Raw genomic sequence first — 21,026 nt, 5'->3', positions numbered from 1 at the left:
GGAAGCCCAAAGCTATAATAAATCATTATTATTAACAGACAAAGAAATATCCTCCTCCAGGGGAGGAGGAGGAGCTACCTCGCTATGGGAGGCAATTCCCTCTCCCACACCCCGGGATCGGTCAACAGAACTACGGTCTACATTACCACTCGACGGCTTCTCGGAAGAAACCGATCGAGTGGGAGCTTCGGAGGAGGTTTGGGCAATGGAGGAAGAGTCCTTGGGATTTTCTTTTTTCAAAGAAACCTTTGAAGGAGAAATATCCCGTTGGGACTTCTTCTTCCGGCGCCGAGAAAACCTCTCCCACTGGGAGGTAGACCACTCCCTACGCTCACCACATACGTTAACACTATCACACCCTTGGCCCCTACAATGAGGACACAAGGTGTGGGGATCTGTGTCGACCGTCGACATAAATGTGCCACAAGGGCGGTCAGGTAAACCAGGACACTTACGCATGATAGCAGAGGCCAACTTCACAAACACTCTGGAAAAAGAAAAAGCAAAGAAAGATTAATAATGGCTGATCAACAAAAGCGAGGGTGAAAGCGGACACGTCTGACCGTCACCCGAGCCGATAGCGAAGTGAGCTAAATCACAGGTGTGTGGGGGGGGGGTAGCAAGCCACCCCTCCATAACCCAAGCTAACTAGCGGTGGGGTAGTAAACCCTCGTTAAAAATCTAATGGCTCGTCATTTCAGCTACGCCGAAAGTAATTACAGTGAACCCTCGTTTATCGCGGTAGATAGGTTCCAGTCACGGCCGCGATAGGTGAAAATCCGCGAAGTAGTGACACCATATTTACCTATTTATTCAACATGTATATTCAGACTTTGAAAACCTTCCCTTGTACGTAGTACTGTTAACAAACTACCCTTTAATGTACACAACACTTAATGCATGTACTACAGTACCCTAAACTAAAACAGGCACAAATATTAAAGGTGATTTTATATCATGCATTTCCTAAACATGCTAAAAAGCACGATAAAAAATGGCAACCAATGTTTTGTTTACATTTATCTCTGATCATAATGTAGAAACAAACTGGAGGTAGAGCTTTGCTTATTACCCAGACATATTTCCCATACTTTTCCCTTAGAACTACATCACATCTTCCTACTTTAGATATATAGATGATATATATATATATATATATATATATATATATATATATATATATATATATATATATATATATATATGTGTGTGTGTATATATATATATATTTATATGTATACACATATACATACCTACATATATACATAAATACATGCATACATATATATATATATATATATATATATATATATATATATATATATATATATATTACTGTATATATATGGGTTATGGAAAAAATCCGCGAAGTGGTGAATCCGCGATGGTCGAACCGCGAAGTAGCGAGGGTTCACTGTACCCATATTAAATAACGTGGTTTGTATTTCAGTTACGGAACACATTACAATTCATTAACTTCAACCTAAAACTATTACATGTAATGCTAATAGCAAATTTGAAGCTTACATATCACAAAACCTTTATGATTTAAATATACAGTACAATACACTATCTACAATAACAAACATACCCTTTCATTTAGCACTCGAATCTGCTGCCTCTCAGCTTCCAAGAATAATCTTTCTTGCTTCAAAAGGTGAGCTATTTCCCCAATGTCTGTTTGTAAACTTCCCATATTTGCAGAGCTCTGAAAAACAAATATTGTAAACCAGTATTAACTTTTTGCACATCATCTGATTTCTCTAAAAGAATAACAGGTGACAAAATTCACAAACCATTAATGAGCAAGTATCCACAACTAACCTTTATCTAAAATATGGTGAAGTAGCTGCAGAGCTTTTCATTATTTTGATACTGGGAATGATCTAGTTACCTGTAACAACAATGAAATTAATAATAAAAACTTTTACTCTTACACAAATAAATATGACAAATTTAGAAATAATTTGTAATTTTTCTAACCATACAAACCTGAAGCTCTTTACTAAGGAGACATATTTCAGAAGCAGCTGAAACTAGCCGTAAAACGTTTAGGGAGGTGTAGCTAAGCTAACTACCCTCTGCTAGGTAGCGGAGGGGGGTAGCAGGGTTAGACCCGAATTGCCCGCTCACACATGTAGTAGCCATAAAAATACACTTTGCAATTGCAGCTAAGCCTTCCGGGGGTAGGTGATTGCAGGCCAGTATGTGTAAAGAGCTTCAGGTTTGTATGGTAAATACAAATTATTTTCAATTTTGTCATTTATTCTGGCACCAAATAAAAACCTTTCAGCTCTTTACTGTAGAGGCTCATGTTTAGGTAGATGGAAATCCAAAGCCAACTCGTTGGTCTTTAACTAGAGGTGCGACTCTTATGCTTCGCACGAGTTGTGGAAGAGCATACCCTATCACCTTGCTACCTCTCAGTGAGAGCATTGCAACAACCAGGTAAGACACCCTGGAGCTAAGCTCTTCTCTCACCTTTCCTACCTCGCTGGGAGATCGGGCAAGGTAACAAATATAGAGCATACTGTATATCGGGTTAAACAAGGGACAATGGTACCAACCTGCAGTCAGAGGAGGTTAGCTTGCAGAGTTCCTTGGATGTTCGAGGGCCAAGAGAGGAGAGAATGAAAAACGAAGAGGCCAGTCAAACGCACATTCATACTAGACTTACAACCATGTAACATCTGCCCTCAACCAACTGCTACTTGTCCTAAGGGAGCTGAGGCATTACTGACTACATTTTGTGCAGCCATCACAGGATCTATGGAGAATGTGTTCAGGCTCCTGTGGGTTACAGGTTGTAAGCTGTGAAATTTTTTTTTACATTTCCACATGCAAGCTTGTAAGACATGTATCACATTAAAGTTCTTCTTGAAGGCCAGAAATGTGCTAACACCCCTGATGTCATGAGCTCTATGTCTACAGTTAAGAGGAGTTGAGTCCAAGTGGAGGGCTTGTTTGATGACCTTCCTAATCCAGGAAAAGATTGTGTTCTTTGTAATTCTTCTCTTGACCCTGCCTGTGCTTACAAACAGTCTACTGACCTGCGGACAGGCTCGAAGGTTCCGCCTAAGGTATTTCCTCAGCGTCCTAACAGGGTATAATAACAGTTAATCTGGGTCATTTGTTACAGTACAGAGACTTTCAATAAGGAAGAGCCCGAATCTAGGATCTGCTGCGGCTGGATTTTGAGTCTTAACTAAAAACTCAGGGATGAAGTCGAGTGTCACTTGGCCCCATCACCTAACTCTTTTAGCAGAGGCCAGAGCTGACAGGAAAACTGTCTTTAGGGTCAGGTCACAATCTGAAGACTGACTATTAGGTTCGTAAGACACTCCTTTCAGAGATTGCAGTACATGCACTATATTCCAAGAGGTCAGACTGACTTCTGACTGAGGGAATGTAAGCTAGAAGCTATGTATGAGGAGGGACCTTTTCATCAAGGAGGATGTGTTAACTCGGTTCAGTCTAAAGGCAAGGCTTAAGACCGAGCAATATCCTTTCACTGACGATACTGAGCATATTCTTTCATTCCTGAGGTACAATAAGAACTCAAGGCCGAGCGATATCCCTTCACTCATGATATTGAGCAGATTCTTTCATTCCTGAGGTACAATAAGAACTCCACTATAACTGGGATAGTAGTGCTGAGAAGAAGGAGCGATACCCCTTCCAAGACACTAACCACAGAAGATACACCATTCCACCTGACAGAGGGTAGAAGACAACTCTGTCAACTGGCTACGAAAAGCCTCGTGCCTAGAGAAGTTGCTGGATAACCTCCAAGAGTAAAGCCATAGCAAAGCTAGAGCTCTGTGGAATATCTTCACATGTGGCTGTCTGAGTTGATTGGGAAGTGGATTGACTGATTGATTGATTTGAAGTTTTCTGGCATCCTGACATTGAAGGTCATTGACGCCGATATCGTTTAGCATAAGTAAAGAATAAAAGAATATTTAATTAAGACCATAAAAGTAAATATGTCATCATAAAAGTTAAATAACTTTGGAAGAACTTCTGAAATAAATCTAAAAAGGTCGCTAGCATTGTACGACACATGTCCAAGAATCTTGGCAAGGATGAACCTGCCATCCTCACCTCAAGCCTTAAACAGATATCTATCGCTTTTTGTTCTAAAGGGCATTCAATTAACAAATACCTCACTGTCAAGGGTATCAAACAGTCATTGCAATATGGTTGGCGTTGGCCAGTTAGCAGATACTCGTGTCATCTGTGTGACCATTGCGCAGATGACAAAGAGTCATCTCCCACTTTCAGGGCATCATGTTATACCTCCAAGGGAATATAACCTTTGTTATTTCTCTCATCTCATTTTAAATTAAACTATCCCAATGGTTTTGCCAATTATTGTAAAATGACAAATTCGAAGATAATTTGTATTTTTCCTAACCATACAAACCTTAGCTATTTACATTGGGTTTACCTTTTAGCGCAGCTGAAATGACTATCCAATAGTTTTAACGAGGGTTGATTACCCCCGCGCTAGTTAGCGGGGGGTAGGGGAAGGGTAGTTGCTACCCCTCCCCCCCCAACACACCGGTGACTTGCTTCACTTCACTTAGAGGTAGGACTTGACTTGGGGGTCAGGGATGGCGGGCACATATGTGTAAATAGCTAAGGTTTGTATGGTTAGGAAAAATACAAACTATATTCGAATTTGTCATTTGTTCCGTAACCGAAATACAAACCACGCTATTTACATTGGGTGACTTACCCCTTAGGAAGGGTAGAAAGTCCCCAGCCTTACTGACTTCGGCTTGCCCGGGGGCTCGATCCCTCAGTGAGCAGCACTAGAGAGAGGGAGCCCCTGTACCTCACAAGTTCCTAGCATCGCTAGGAACGAGTGGCCTACATAAGCAGTGTGTGGAGGAGAGTGTGACTCGTCCTATGAAGTTGACCTTGAGACCTTCAGATAGGAATTCTAGGATAGGACGTTCCCAATACCACCTCGTCAGGGTATGGGAGACGCAAGAGTATTAAGCTTAATACTAGGAGCACAAAGAAGCATGGGTTACCTGCAGAGGTCGAGGTCAGCTATGCGAGGACCAGGATGCTGCTTCCCCAAGAGAGGGGAGAATGAAGAAAGAAGTAAGGGTCAGACATACTCTTTCATTCACGCAGACCAAGACCGGGTAACAACGCCCTCAACCTACTGCTACTTGTCCAAAAAGGAGCCTGAGGTTAGACCAGCTGTTGTGCAGCCACCACAGGGCCGATAGAAAACGTATCGAGGCTCCTGTGGGTCACGTCTTGCAGGTAGTGGGCTGTGAAGGTCGTTTGACGCTTCCAGACCCCAGCTTGAAGTACCTGCGTCACAGAGATGTTTCTCTTGAAGGCCAGGGATGTAGCAATACCCCTGACATCGTGGGCTCGAGGGCGACGTGACGGAGGAGGGTCAGGATTCAGGGCATGGTGGATAACCCTTCGAATCCAAGCTGAGATGGTGTTCCTGGTGACCCTCCTCTTAGTCCTGCCTGTGCTCACAAACAAAGCTCGCACTTGAGGACGGACTGCAGCCGTTCTCTTCAAATAGTGCCTCAGACACCTCACTGGACATAGTAGCAGCTGGTCTGGGTCGCTTGTTACAGAACGGAGACTCGCGATCCTGAAAGAGTCGAACCGTGGATCCGGCACTCAAGGATTCTGAGTCTTGGCAACAAACTCAGGGACGAACCTGAACGTTACCTCCCCCCATCCCCTTGAATGGGCGATGTCGTACGAGAGACCATGAAGTTCACTAACCCGCTTGGCCAAAGCCAAAGCGAGTAGGAAAGCCGTCTTCCTAGACAGGTGGCGATCGGAGGCCTGGCGTAATGGCTCGAAGGGAGGTCTCAAGAGACCTGAGGACTCGAACCACGTTCCAAGGAGAAGGTCTCACTTCCGACTGGGGGCAGGTAAGCTCATAGCTACGTATGAGTAAAGAGAGTTCTAGCGATGAAGAAATATCCACGCCCTTCAGTCTGAAGGCCAAGCTTAAGGCTGAGCGATAGCCTTTCACTGCCGAGACAGAAAGGCGCATTTCTTCTCACAAAAGACTCTCCACTTTGCTTGGTAGACTCCCTCAGAGGACCTTCGCAGGTGCCGAGACATTCTCTCCGCAACCTATTGCGAAAAGCCTCTCTCCGCGAGGAGACGCTGGATAGTCTCCAGGCGTGAAGCCGAAGCGAGGCTACGGCCCTGTGAGGGACGCCGGAGTGGGGTTGTCTGAGAAGCTCGTGTCGTGGAGGAAGCTCCCTCGGGAGCTCCGTCAGGAGCTGCAGAAGGTCAGGAAACCATTCCGCGTGATGCCATAGCGGAGCTACCAGAGTCATCGAACAGTTGACCGATAGTCTGGTCCTGTTGAGCACCCTTTTCATCAGACAGAACGGTGGGAAGGCGTACACGTCGATGTTGTCCCACCGTTGCTGGAAAGCATCTTGCCAGAGTGCCTTGGGATCCGGGACTGGGGAGCAGTACAGGGGCAGCTTGAAGTTCAAAGCTGTCGCGAACAAGTCCACAGTCGGGGAACCCCACAAAGTCAGGACTTTGTTGGCTATCTGAGGATCCAAAGACCACTCGGTACTCACTATCTGCGAGGCCCTGCTCAGACTATCGGCGAGCACATTCCTCTTGCCAGGAATGAAGCGAGCTGATAGTGTTATCGAGTGGGTTTCGGTCCACCTCAGAGTCTCTACTGCAAGATGGGATAGCTGCTGCGAAAAAGTGCCTCCCTGCTTGTTGATATAAGCCACTACCGTGGTGTTGTCGCTCATCACCACCACGGAGTGACCCGCCAGGGACCGTTGGAACTGCTGAAGAGCCAGAAAGACGGCCTTCAATTCTAGCAGGTTGATGTGTAGGCACTTTTCTGATTCTGACCAAAGGCCTGAGGTCCTCTGGTTCAGAACGTGCGCCCCCCACCCTTCTTTTGACGCGTCCGAAAACAGAGTCAATTCCGGGGGGAGGACGAGAAGACTCACTCCCTTCCGCAGGTTCTCGTCGACCAGCCACCACCGCAAGTCCGTCTGTTCCAGAGACCCCATTAGGATCAGAATGTCCGGGGAATCGGATCCTTGATTCCACCGGGACTTGAGCCGCCATTGAAGGGATCTCATCCTGAGGCGGCTGTTTGGAACCAGACGAGCCAGGGAGGATAGGTGACCTAAGAGACGCAACCACGATTGGGCAGGGAGTTCTTCTCGCCTGAGGAAGGGTTCCGCCACCCTCCTCAGTCTTGCTATCCGGTAATCTGATGGAAAGGCTTTGTGGAGATTGGTGTCTATTAGCATGCCTAGATAAACCAGTCGTTGGGACGGCTGCAGAGAGGACTTCTCGAGGTTTACCACGATCCCCAGATCCCAGCAAAGATCCAGAAGCCTGTCTCGGTGCCGAAGAAGGGTCGACTCCGAGTCTGCTAGGATCAGCCAATAGTCCAGATAACGAAGGAGACAAATGCCGTTCCTGTGCGCCCAAGATGAAATCAGGGTGAACACTCTGGTGAACACCTGAGAAGCTGTGGAGAGACCGAAACACAGCACCTTGAACTGGTAGATCTTGTCGTCTAGGCAAAATCTCAGGTACTTCCTTGGAAGACGGATGGATTGGGATCTGGAAGTACGCGTCCTTTATATCCAGTGTGCACATGAAGTCTTGTGGTCTCACCGCAAGTCTGACCGTGTCTGCTGTCTCCATGCTGAACCGGGTTTTGGTTGACAAACCCGTTCAGAGCTGAGAGGTCGATGACGGGTCTCCAGCCTCCAGTAGCCTTCTTTACAAGAAAGAGTCGACTGAAGAAGCCTGGGGAGCCGTCGACGACCTCCTGGAGAGCACCCTTCTCGAGCATGGTCTCGACCTGAAGGGCCAGCCCCTTTGCCGATCCCGTGGCATAGGAGCTCAACGACACTGGATTCGCTGTCAGGGGAGGTTGAGATGTTGTGAACGGGACGCGATAGTCTTGGCCGATCACTGAGACCGTCCAAGCATCGTCCCCGTGTTGCTGCCACCTGCGGACGCAACGCTGAAGGCATCCCCCCACAGGTGGACACGCAGGGGGACTGCCACCCCTAGGGCTTGCGGCCACGGCCGCCACCCCTAGGAGTCTTGCCTCCCCTGGAGGACTTACCGCCCCTCTTGACCTTGGCTGGAAAGGGCTGGGGCTTAGACACCACCTTCTTAACTGCCGGTGCCTGCTTTGGAGCCTTACGAGGCTGTTGTGGCGGGGCTGGAGGCTTATAGGGCCGAGTTGTAAGGGCCCTCCACCTCCACCTCTCAGCCGTTCGCTCCATGTCTTGAGGCTCAAACAGGTTCTCCCCCAGAAGGGAAGCATGTCGGAGCCTACACACATCCACGGTGGGGACCTTCGGATGGAATCTCTCGGACACAGCATCGTGACGCTTCAACACCGAGTTGGCCCACAGGGTGGTAACCTGGTGCGGCAAAAACTCGATGGAGCGGTTGCCCGAGAGCAAGAAGGTCTCCAGAGCCTTCCTATTGGTCTCCTTGGACAAGTCCTCCGATCGCAATAGGATGCCCAGAGATCCTAGCCAAAAGTCCAGCCACGAAGTGGCCTGCATGGCACACTTAGCGACCTTCTCGTGGCTAAGGATCTCTCCCGCCGAGAACGACACCTGCCGGGCAGAGAGCTTCTCAAGGGGAACTCCCTTCGCCAGCTCCTCCACAGAGTGATGGAGAGGAAGAGCGAGGTTGGGCTCACCTAGAATCTCGAAATACCTCCTCTGCTGAAGACGAGGAGGGATGAGCTTGTTCCCGGCAGTGGAACGACTGGAGGAGGCAAGAAGCGCGAGCTGAGCGTTGGCCCTAGCCCTGGCACTCTTCAGACCCCGAGACCAGGGCAGAGCTGCACTGGACTTCGGGGCCTTCCGAACGTCAAACACTTCATCCAAGATCGTGTCTTTGCCTTCACGGGGGGGCGATGACTGGATCCATAAGCCCATTAAGTTGCCTTATCAGGCTTAGGACCTGCCAGAAGGCATGTTCGGATTCCTGCTGTTCTCCTCCCTGCGGGCTGGCAGCTAAGTCTCCTGCCCCAGGGATCTCTTCCTGGGGTGAAACGTGGACATTCCCCCGAGTAGTCGTGGGTTCCTGGCGAATCCTTGACGAGGATTTCGGGACGGTCTTGGAGTCCTTGGATTCCCTCCTGGGAGGGATACAGGATCCCAACAAAAAGATTCGAGGGGCCCCTTCCTCACGAGATGATTCTCCTCCATGAAGCGAAGTCTCCCCCCTTGGTGCCGAGGGGAAGACTACCGCCCCACTGGACTCACCTGAGGACGGAAAGGCCTCGTCCACGGGAGAAGGAGAAAGCACTCGAGCAGGAGAAGGGGCCTTCGCGACCGACCTCTTGGGAACCAACTTCGCCCTGGGTGAAGTCACCACGAAGTCCACTCCTCTCTTTCTCTTCAGCGTAGGAGAGACAGCCGTTGGTTTGTTACCCTGGTCGGCGAGCGCTGGTTTCATAATCCTCACTAATGCCCGCGCCAGAGGACCAAACCAAGTCTGTTGCTCCAAGGACACAGAGTCCGAAATCCTCGCTAAAGGGAAAGGGATCGGGCGATCCTTTGGAGTGGACACCACAGTACCTGCCTGAAAAGAAGGTGGGGAAGAATGATGTACTAACCTCTCCTCAGTAGTATCCTTGTCCTGCACTACCAACCTGTGTTTGGGTGGAGGCGATCCCGAGCGTTGTCTAGGAACACGCGTTCCTACTGCTACCACCGGCTGCGGAATTCACCGCGAACGATGGTCGCGCGGGAGCGCGGGCGAGCGGTTGCGCACAGGCGAGCGGTCTCACGGGCGAGCAGTTGCGCACAGGCGAGCGGTCGCGCGGGCGGGCAGGTGAATGAGCGAGTGTCCGAGGCGGCGAACGCAAGCGTTGGCGCGATGGCGAGGAAACGCGCTGCCGCGTGGGTGAGGAAGACCGCTGGCGATGTGGGTCAACAGGCGATTGATGATGAGCTGGTGAGCGCTGGCGCGCAGGTAGGCGATGGCGCGTTGTGGCATGGTGACGCGTTGGCATGCGATAGCGAGCAGCATGCGCAGGTGAGCGATCGCGCGATGGCGAGCTAGTAGCTGGCAAACCATGTCCCTTCAGAACCTCCGGCTGACGAAGCGTTGGAGAACGTTGGCGCGCAGGCTGTAACACACGCGGGCGGTCCGGAGATCGCCGAGAAACAGGTGATCGCTGACGCGTAGAACGCTGGTGAATAGGCAATACCAAAATTGCCTGTGCGCGCTCGAGCAAGTGAACGCTGGCGCGTGGGAGAACGCTGGCGAATAGGCGATACTAAAATCGCCTGTGTGCGCTGGCGAGCAGGTGATCGCTGGCGCGTAGGTGATCGCTGGCAAGCAGGAGATCGCTGGCGAGCAGGAGGTCGACGCGTGAGATCCTGTGAAGGGACAGGTGGCGCGGCGCGTTCACGAGCAGGAACAGGAAGATCGCTGGCGCAATGGTGAACATGTGCTTTTGACACACGCGCTGAACGATGTTGCGTAGCCACAGGATCAGAAGACTGAGGGCGAGCAGGGAGCTCAGCAGGAACTGTAGGATGGTCAGAGACCGCAGGGCGATGATCCTCAAATGAGCGCTGACGCTCAGAAGAGAGCTGACGAGCAGGAGAGCCCTGGCGAGGAGGGCGAACATCAGGAGAGCGCCGACGAGCAGGTGAGCGCCGACGAGCAGGTGAGCGCCGACGAACAGGAGAGTCTTGACGAGCAGGAGAGCGCTAACAATCAGGAGAGCGCTGGCGAGCAGGAGAGCGCTGACGAGCAGGAGAGCGCTGACGAGCAGGAGAGCGCCTGTGCGTTAGCACTGCTCGTGGAAGGGAAGAATCCCTTTGCCCCGAAGGGACCGTTGCCCGTCGGGTGACGAGTTCTCCAGAAGGTGAAGATCTGGCAGGAGTTGGTGAACGGTCTGCAGAGAGGTCCAAGGGAGACGGAGCTGTAGGTTGAGGCTGACGAGGAGAGTCCCCTTCGGAGGAAGAAGATCCAAAAAGGCGCCTCTTAACCCCCTTGTAAGGGGAAGGGAGGCGCTTGCGACGTAGCGAACAGTGAGCCTTACGGCGGAGGCGGCCTCGGGGAAGATCATCGGGACCATCGGTCCTCCGAAGGGGAGTCTCAGTCAAAGCACTTCCCTTAGAAGGAAGCTGAGCAGCAGCAGAGACCGAAGGACTCACTTCCCCCTTCGAAGGATGTACGGAAGGGGGAGGAGAGCCCTCAGCACCATCATCCTCAACAGCACCTGCGGAGGATTGCCCAGCCACGTCGGAGGCCTCTGCCACCATGACGTCGACGATAGACAGAGGGTCTACCTCTGCTACCGCCGGCGACTGCTTAACAGCGGCCCCCAATGAGACAAGGTCAATAAAGGCGACCCTGGAGGGCAAGCCCTTAAGCCCCAGGGAAGACCAAATCTGCAAAAGATCATCATTAGTTAAAGCATTATCAATAACCTCCCCCGGAGGAGGAGGGGGAACCGCCTCGCTATGGGAGGCGACGCCCTCTCCCCCCACCCAAGGTCGGGAAACAGAACTAGGGCCTGCGCTACCACTCGGCCGACTCTCCTTAGGAGCCGGACGAAGGGGAGCTTCGGAGGAGGTTTGGGCGGCGGAAGAAGAATCCCGAGAACCTTCCTCCTTCAAGGCTAACCCCGAAGGAGAACGGTCTCTCCTGGACTTCTTACGCCGGCGGCCAAACCTCTCCCACTGGGAGGCAGACCACTCCCTGCACTCACGGCACATGTTCTCCTGGTCACACCGTCGGCCCCGACATTGAGGGCAAAGGGTGTGAGGGTCCGTAGCTACGTCCGACATAAAGGTCCCACAAGGACGACCGGCAACACCAGGGCATGTACGCATTGTAAAATAATAATAATGAAGGTCAACTTCCAACCAACACACACGTTGTAGAAAGAAAAAGCAGAAAAATTAAAGGCTGTCACGAGGACGATGAACAGACACGTCTGATCACCTCCGAGCCAAAAGTGAAGTGAAGCAAGTCACCGGTGTGTGGGGGGGGAGGGGTAGCAAGCTACCCTTCCCCTAACTAGCGCGGGGTTAATTAACCCTCGTTAAAACTATTGGCTCGTCATTTCAGCTGCGCTAAAAGGTAAACCCAATGTAAATAGCGTGGTTTGTATTACGGTTACGGAACAACAAAATTTTTAATTGTAGGTAAAAAATCATTACAGGGAATGGGATAACTTCTTGGTAGCAAATTAGCTGCAGCTTTCTTTGCCAATAAATCTGCCTCCTCATTTCCAGACACAGCTACGTGCGCCGGAACCCAGCAACATCAAACTGTTATACTTTTCAGGCCAATAATTAAAAGCCACTCTAAAATACTAAGGGTTACTTGAATTAAAATCTTCTAAAGCTTGTAGGGCACTTCTTGCATCACTAAAAATGGTAAAATTGCCCTCCCTCTTTTAATGCTATTTTCTCAATAGCGGTCTTACGCCATTTAGTTCGGCAGTGAATATGGAAGATACTCGAGGAAGTGCACCTCTACAATTAAAAGAACTATGTACTATAAATCTAATGCCAGCATCAGATTTGGAGCCATCAGTTTATATAAAAGTCGATTCCGTATGTTCTTCAACATGTTCCATAAAAAGAGACCTGGCTTCTAATTCAGTCATATTCTTTATCATACCAATCAAAAATTTACAAAAAAGATATCTCTGGTAATTTCCATGGAGGGATTAGTAATATCCTAAATGGAAAACCCTATTTCTTGCTATATCAAGACTGTTTGTTGATTGTTTTACCCAAAAACCATAAGGTTGTTGAGATTTTGGGTGTAAATCGAAATTTCTACAATGCCTTACAAAGTTTGCAGTCTGACAGGCTAAAGAATTAGGAACTCTTTGCAACCTAAACCAATACTGAATATTAGAAGTTTCAGTAAAGGTCTAAAGGTAATTCTCCAGCATCAACTACGAGACTTGGGATAGGTGAAATTCTAAACGCTCCGGTGGACAATCTAATACCAGCATGGTGTATTGACTCTAATACCTTTAATCAACTTGGGGTGGCTGAGGAGTATATTTCAAACCCATAACTAAGTTTTGAAAAAATTAAGGCCTTTTATAATTTCAAAACAGTTTTACGGTCTGAAACCCCACCCCCCCCCCTCCTATGATGTATGGGACAATACTTATAAAAGATTCAGAGCGTCAAGACATTTAACTTTAAACGCCTTCAAGTGAGGAACCCATGACAGTCTGCAATCAAATATTAATCCTAAAAATCTACTTTCACTTACACATGGGATCCGTTGACCTTTGATGTATATATCCGGGTCTGGATGTACTCCCTGAATATGACTGAAATGGACAACAACAGTTTTGCTTGTTGAAAATGACAAATTCATAGATAATTTGTATTTTTCCTGACTATACAAACCTTAGCTATTTACATGGGGTAATTACTTCGGCGTAGTTGAACGACGAGCCATAAAAGTTTTAACGAGGGTTTCCTACCCCACCGCTAGTTAGCAGGGGGTTAGGGAGGGGTAGCTAGCTACCCCTCTCCCTCACACACACCGGAGAATACTCCACTTTACTTAGAGGTAGGACTTATCTTGGGGGACAGGGCTGGCGGGCACATAACTGTAAATAGCTAAGGTTTGTATAGTTAGGAAAAATACAAATTATCTACGAATTTGTCATTTGTTCCGTAACTGAAATACAAACCACGCTATTTACATGGGGTGACTTAACCCTTAGGAAGGGTGGTAAGTCCCGGCCATACTGGCTTTGGCTTTCCCGGGATTCCATATTAGAGCGATCAAGGACTCAGACAATAGGGAATCCCTGCTCCTCGCTGGCGGTTGTGAAACTGCCGCGGCCTACGTAAGGTGTGTGCAAAGGTGAAAAGTGACTTGTCCCAGGCAGTTGCCCTGGAGTCCCTCAGAAGGAAATCCAGGCTAGGTCTCTCCCAATACCACCTCGTCAGGGTATGGGGACATGACAGTATTACACCTAATACTAGGAACACAAGAAAGCATGGTCTACCTGCAGTGGTTTGAAGTCAGCTGTGCAGAGAACCCAGGATGCTGCTTTCCCCAAGAGAGGGGATGATGAAGAAAAGAATAAGGGCCAGACAAACCTTTTCATTCATGCAGACTAAAATCAGGTAACAATGCCCTCAACCTTCTGCTACTTGTCCAATAAGGAGCTTGAGGTTTTAAACCAGCTGTTGTGCAGCCACCACAGGGCCGATAGAGAACGTATCGAGCCTCCTGTGGGTCACGTCTTGCAGGTAGTGGGCTGTGAAGGTCGTCTGACGCTTCCACACCCCAGCCTGAAGAACCTGCGTCACTGAGAAATTCTTTTTGAAGGCCAAGGACGTAGCTACGCCCCTGACATCATGTGCTCTAGGGCGACGTGATGGAGGAGGGTCTGGATTCAGGGACAGATGAATCACCCTACGAATCCATGCCGAGATGGTATTCTTGGTGACCCTCCTCTTAGTCCTCCCAGTGCTAACAAACAACGCTTGCACCTGAGGACGGACTGCAGCCGTTCTTTTGAGATATAGCCTCAAGCTCCTTACTGGGCACAGTAGGAGATGGTCTGGGTCATCTGTTACAGAACGGAGACTCTAAATCTGGAAGGAGTTGAACCGAGGGTCCGCTACTCCCGGATTCTGAGTCTTAGCAATAAACTCAGGGACGAATCTGTACGTTACCTCCCCCTATCCACATGAATGGGCGATGTCATACGAGAGACCATGAAGTTTGCTAACACGCTTGGCTGAAGCCAAAGCTAGTAGGAACACCGTCTTCCAAGTTAGGTGGCGATCTGAAGCCTGGTGTAATGGTTCATAGGGAGGTCTCTTAAGAGACCTGAGAACTTGAACCACGTTCCATGGAGGAGGTCTCACTTCCAACTGAGGGCAGGTAAGTTCATAACTTCGTATGAGTAGGGAAAGTTCCAGCGAAGAAGAAATGTCCATTCCTTTTAGCCTGAAGGCTAGACTTAAGGCTGAGTGATAGCCTTTCACTGCCGAGATTGAAAGGCGCATTTCTTCCCGGAAATACACGAGAAACTTCGCTATTGTTGGAATAGTGGCATCGAGTGGAGAGATACCCCTTCCACGACACCAACCACACAAAAATTTTCCACTTTGCCTGGTAGACAGCTGCAGATGACTTCCGCAGATGTCCAGACATCCTGACCGCAACTTGTTGCAAAAATCCTCCCTCAGCGAGGAGATGTATATATTATGTACATATATATTTATTATTTTTTTTTTTTCTATGGCTTGGATGTTTCTACCTCCATTGTAGCCCCGGCGGGGATGTTCATACATCCTTTATTGCTGCCTGCTTTGATGAGTGGGAGGAGGTATCACGGTTAGAAACATCAACAGACAAAACATCAAATTTATTTGATGTCATAACCTTAACGTTTCTAATAGAGGGTGGAGAGAGAGATGGAGGTCTCTCTCTTTTACGATTAATAGATGGTGGGATTCGAGGTTTTTGCACCTTTCCCACTACAGGTGCATCAGGTAAGTTAGTCTTAAGTGGAACCTCCATCAGATCAGGCAAGGACATGGCCTGAGAGAGGTTTGTATTATTTTTTGTAATGGCGGCTGAAGGCTGTACAGCAATGGGCAATGACCTAGTGTTAATACACCGTGGTAAAGCCTCAGGAGGTAATATGGTTACCTCGTTATTTGACATTTTGTCAGATAGTATACTTTTTTTTAGCTATTGGCAGCGCTAGGTTGGTTTGATTTTAATGCCTTAGCATATGTATTTGATTTATTTAATAGTCTTTTAGCATGGGTCAAACTTATATGTTCTAAGTTTGATTTGTTGAGGGCAGCTTCCTCCAACTTATATAGCTCGCAGCTCTTGTCTGTGGATTTGTGATTCGAGCTGCAATTTAAACACCTGGCTCCAAGTGCACACTCTCCATGGTAAGATTTGGAGCAAATACCACACATCATCTCATTTTTGCAAACTTTGAACGGGTGCCCAAATTTAAAACAATTAAAGCATTGCAATGGCTTTTGCTTGAAGGGTCTTACTTTAATCCTTTCGTTCTCAATAATAATATGAAAAGGTACATCAGCATCCTGGAACGTAAGGATTATCATTGATGTACCTGGGACTTTGTGAACTTTCCATACATTTAATGGACACATGGCCAGTATCTCCTCCTCTGTAAAATCATATAGATCTCTGTTAAAAACTACGCCCCTTCTGTAGCTAAAATTTAGGTGGGGTTTGACATCTAACTTAATGTCATCATTACTTAATTTCATATTGGACAATATTACCGACTGTGTACTGGATTTGGCATGGATAAGGAAACTATTTTTTCCGAAACGAGATATATCGCCAGGTGCAATAGTTCCTACTTTTTTCTGAATGAATTTGCATATTTTAAAATAATTCCCTGTAACCCCCTTTGATTCAGCTATAAGCCACATCAGTGGTTTTGGATTTCTCTGGGAATGCATAACTAAGTCTGCGTCTTTTTCCAACTAATCGGCAGGCCTATACACATCCAAATCTTTTGGTACCTTATCGCAGAGAGCAGCCGCGACATTCAAGTTATTAATTTCAATATTATTCAAGTTACTTATTGCACTAAATGCTTCGTCATAACTACTATAAGATATCCATGAATCCCAAGTTTCATCCTTATTTCTTTTATGCATCCATAGCATTCAAATGCTTTACATAGATCATCATAATTTGTCTCTATTGAAATTTGTGTAACATGAAGGATTCGAGGTTTCCTCGTGTTACCCAAATTACTCGATTTTGAAATATCAGTAGAATGGTCCTTTCCCGTTCCGAGGTCATCAACAGAACTTTCCCTTATCACATTAGCAGAGGTCGTCAACAGTGCCGGGGGGGAGTCAGCGTATCCAGGGGATGGGGGTTCGTTACTTAAAGAATCCATTAGACGAGAGAGAGAGAAAAGGGTTAGTTTGATGTACCTGCTCGAGAATGTTAGGCCACCACACGTCAGAAAGGAAATTTGCACTCTCCACTATTGGCACATTGAGAGTACAGTATACTTCCCAGATGGTCCACTCCATACCCTACCCGAAGGATAGCATCAAAACAGATATAGAGGCACAGGTGTAAGCTGAACCCGCCTGTTAGGACTGAGACCAAGAAATTATGGAATCATCCTCCCCATATCTGTAATGACGGGCTTCCGGCCAAAAGCCGAGAGTCCTACCTCAAGCATTGGATCCCCCTGGATTCCGAAGACCCAACACTTCAGAATAGTTCTGCCAAAAAGGTCCAAACCATCTTCGGGATGGCTGAAATCATCCAATACTCTCACATATAGCTTTGAATGCAAACACCTCCCAACCGTGATACCTCCTCCCACTCATCAAAGCAGGCAGCAATAAAGGATGTATGAACATCCCCGCCGGGGCTACAATGGAGGTAGAAATATCCAAGCCATAGGAAAAAAAAATAAATAATAAATATATATGTACATAATATATACACTTATATAATGAGGGAAATTTTTCTCATAGAGTTTGGAAAGCAAGACAAAAGAAAGTTTATGAAATTAGGATAAGGTCGAAGTAATATTGAGAAAAAGAAAAAGGTGAAAGAGAGAAATTTAGATTCGAACTGGGGGAGCAATTTCCCCAAGTTCGAGAGCCCTCTTGCCCGTTACCAAGTTTCAGCACGGGAATGAAATGCCGTGCTGAAGCTCAATGACTTCATCAAGGCATTCTCTCATTAAGAGGGTCCCAGCTGTAACTGGCTTTTGGCTTTTGCCCGGGGACTCAGTATCTGAGTGTGTCAGTGCTCAAGATAAGAGTCCCTGCACCTCGCAAGTACTTTGCTCTGCAAGGACCGCGGCCTATGTAAGCTTGTGTGTGAAGGAATGAAGTGTGACTCGTCCTAGGAAGTTGACCTGAAGTCCTTTAAATGGAATTCTAGGATAGGACGTTCCCAATACCACCTCGTAAGGGTATGGGGACGTGACAGTATTATCTTAATACTAGGAACACAAGGAAACATGGTTTACCTGCAGTGGTTTGAGGTCAGCTGTGCAGAGAACCCAGGATGCTGCTTTCCCCAAGAGAGGGGAGGATGAAGAAAAGAATAAGGGCCAGGCATACCTTTTCATTCATGCAGACTAAAAACGGGTAACAATGCCCTCAACCATCTTCTACTTGTCCATTAAGGAGCCTGAGGTTTAAACCAGCTGTTGTGCAGCCACCACAGGGCTGATAGAGAACGTATCGAGCCTCCTGTGGGTCACGTCTTGCAGGTAGTGGGCTGTGAAGGTCGTTTGATGCTTCCAAACCCCTGCTTGTAAAACCTGCGTCACTGAGTAGTTTCTCTTGAAGGCCAGGAACGTAGCAATGCCCCTGACATCATGAGCTCTGGGGCGACGTGAGAGAGGGTCAGGATTCAGGGAATGATGGATAACCCTGCGAATCCATGCCGAGATAGTGTTCTTAGTGACCCTCCTCTTAGTCCTTCCAGTGCTCACAAACAATGCCTGCACCCGCGGACGAACTGCAGCTGTTCTCTTAAGATAGAGCCTCAGACTCCTCACTGGGCACAGTAGGAAATGGTCTGGGTCATCTGTTACAGAACGCAGACTCGAAATCCGGAAAGAGTCGAACCGAGGGTCCAGCACTCCTGGATTTTGAGTCTTAGCTACAAACTCAGGGACGAATCTGAACGTTACCTCCCCCAATCCCCTTGAATGGGCGATGTCATACGAGAGACCATGAAGTTCGCTAACTCGTTTGGCCGAGGCCAAAGCGAGTAGAAACACCGTCATCCAAGTCAGGTGGCGATCAAAGCCTGGCGTAATGGTTCAAAGGGAGGTCTCTTAAGAGACCTGAGAACTCGAACCACATTCCATGGAGGAGATCTCACTTCCGACTGAGGGCAGGTAAGTTCATAACTTTGTATGAGTAGAGAAAGTTCCAGAGAAGAAGAAATGTCCATTCCTTTGAGCCTGAAGGCTAGACTTAAGGCTGGGCAATAGCCTTTCACTGCCGAGACTGAAAGGCGCATTTCCTCCCGCAAATACACGAGAAACTCCGCTATTGCTGGAATAGTAGCATCGAGTGGAGAGAGACCCCTTCCACGACACCAACCACAGAAAACTCTCCACTTCGCCTGGTAGACCCCTGCGGATGACTTTCACAGGTGTCCAGACATCCTTTCCGCAACTCGTTGCGAAAAGCCTCTCTCTCTGAGGAGATGCTGGATAGTCTCCAGGCGTGAAATCGAAGCGAAGCTACGGCTTTGTGAAAGATGTTGGCGTGTGGTTGTTTGAGTAGCTCGTGTCGTGGAGAGAGTTCTCTCGGGAGTTCCGTCAGGAGCTGCAGAAGGTTTGGAAACCACTCTGCGTGATGCCATAGCGGAGCTATTAAGGTCATAGACAAGTTGACCGATATTCTGGTCTTGTTGAGCACCCTCCTCATCAGACAGAACGGGGGAAAGGCGTACACGTCGATGTTGTCCCACCGTTGTTGGAAGGCATCTTGCCAGAGTGCCTTGGGGTCCGGGACTGGGGAGCAGTACAGCGGAAGCTTGAAATTCAAGGCTGTCGCGAACAGATCCACCGTCAGGACTTTGTTGGCTACTAGACGATCCAAAGACCACTCGGTACTCACTATCTGTGATGACCTGCTCAGACTGTCGGCGAGCACATTCCTTTTGCCTAGAATGAAGCGAGATGATAGTGGAATCGAGTGGACTTCGGTCCATCTCAGTATCTCTACTGCAAGATGGGATAGCTGCTCTGAAAAGGTACCTCCCTGCTTGTTGATGTAAGCCACTACCGTGGTGTTGTCACCACGGAGTGACCCGCCCGGTACTGTTGGAACTGCTGAAGTGCCAGGAATATGGCCTTCATTTCTAGCAGATTTATGTGCGGGCACTTTTCTGATTCTGACCACAGGCCTGAGGTCCTGTGGTTCAGAACATGGGCCCCCCACCCTTTCTTTGAGACGTCCGAAAACAGCATCAAATCAGGGGGGAGGACGAGAAGATCCACTCCCTTTCGTAGGTTCTCGTCTGTCACCCACCACTAAAGATCCGTCCGTTCCGCAGGACCCATAGGGACCAAGACATCCGGGGAATCGTGTCCTTGATTCCACCGGGACTTGAGTCGCCATTGCAGGGATCTCATCCTGAGGCGACCGTTTGGAACTAAACGGGCCAGGGAAGAAAGGTGACCAAGGAGACATAACCACAATAGGGCTGGGAGTTCTTCCCGTCTGAGGAAAGGGTCTGCGACCCTCCTCAGCCTTGCTATCCTGTTGTCTGATGGGAAGGCTTTGTGGAGATTGGTGTCCAAGATCATACCTAGATATACGTCGTTGAGTTGGAAGCAGAGAAGACTTCTCGAGATTTACCATGATCCTTAGAGCTTGGCAAATTCCTAAAAGCTTGTCCCAGTGTCGAAGAAGGGTCGACTCCGAGTGCCAGGATCAGCCAGTCGTCCAGATAACGGAGGAGACGGATGCCGATCCTGTGTGCCCACGAAGAAATCAGGGTGAACACTGGTAAATACCTGAGGTGCTGTGGAGAGACCGAAACACACCTTGAACTGGTAGATCTTGTTGTCTAGGCTGAATCCTAAGTACTTCCTTGAAGAAGGATGGACTGGGATCTAGAAGTACACGTCCTTCAGGTCCAGTGTACACATGAAGTCTTGTGGTCTGACTGCAAGTCTGACCGTGTCTGCTGTCTCCATGCTGAGCGGAGTTTGTTCGTCAAACCTGTTCAGATCTGAGAGGTCGATGACTGGTCTCCAGCCTCCATACGCCTTCTTTACAAGAAAGAGTCGACTGAAGAAGCCTGGGGAACCGTCGACGACCTCCTGGAGAGCATCCTTCTTTAACATGGTCTCGACCTCTGCCCGTAGGGCTTGCCCCTTTGCCGATCCCATGGCATAGGAGCTCAACGACACTGGATCCACTGTCAGGGGAGGTAGGGATGTTGTGAATGGGACACGATGTCCCTGACTGATTACGGAA

General features: G+C 48.4%; 1 protein-coding gene across 2 annotated transcripts in view; it reads right to left on the bottom strand.

Annotated features, from left to right (window-relative positions):
* Gapvd1 (GTPase activating protein and VPS9 domains 1) overlaps positions 1 to 21,026 on the bottom strand; it is a 494,617-nt gene that overhangs the window by 414,751 nt on the left and 58,840 nt on the right. Inside the window, exons 2-3 of one of the 2 annotated variants that reach the window (XM_068389833.1) lie at positions 1,825 to 1,894; positions 1,592 to 1,708 (exon numbers count right to left, since the gene is read on the bottom strand). In XM_068389833.1, the coding sequence (XP_068245934.1) occupies positions 1,592 to 1,696 (105 nt within the window). In that variant the 5' untranslated portion in view covers positions 1,697 to 1,708; positions 1,825 to 1,894. The remainder of the gene's footprint in view (positions 1 to 1,591; positions 1,709 to 1,824; positions 1,895 to 21,026) is intronic. The other variant, XM_068389834.1, reaches the window with a different exon arrangement.

Source organism: Palaemon carinicauda, chromosome 16, assembly GCF_036898095.1.
Source record: "Palaemon carinicauda isolate YSFRI2023 chromosome 16, ASM3689809v2, whole genome shotgun sequence".
Lineage (NCBI taxonomy): Eukaryota > Metazoa > Arthropoda > Malacostraca > Decapoda > Palaemonidae > Palaemon > Palaemon carinicauda.
This window is presented reverse-complemented; position numbering and strand designations above follow the sequence as displayed.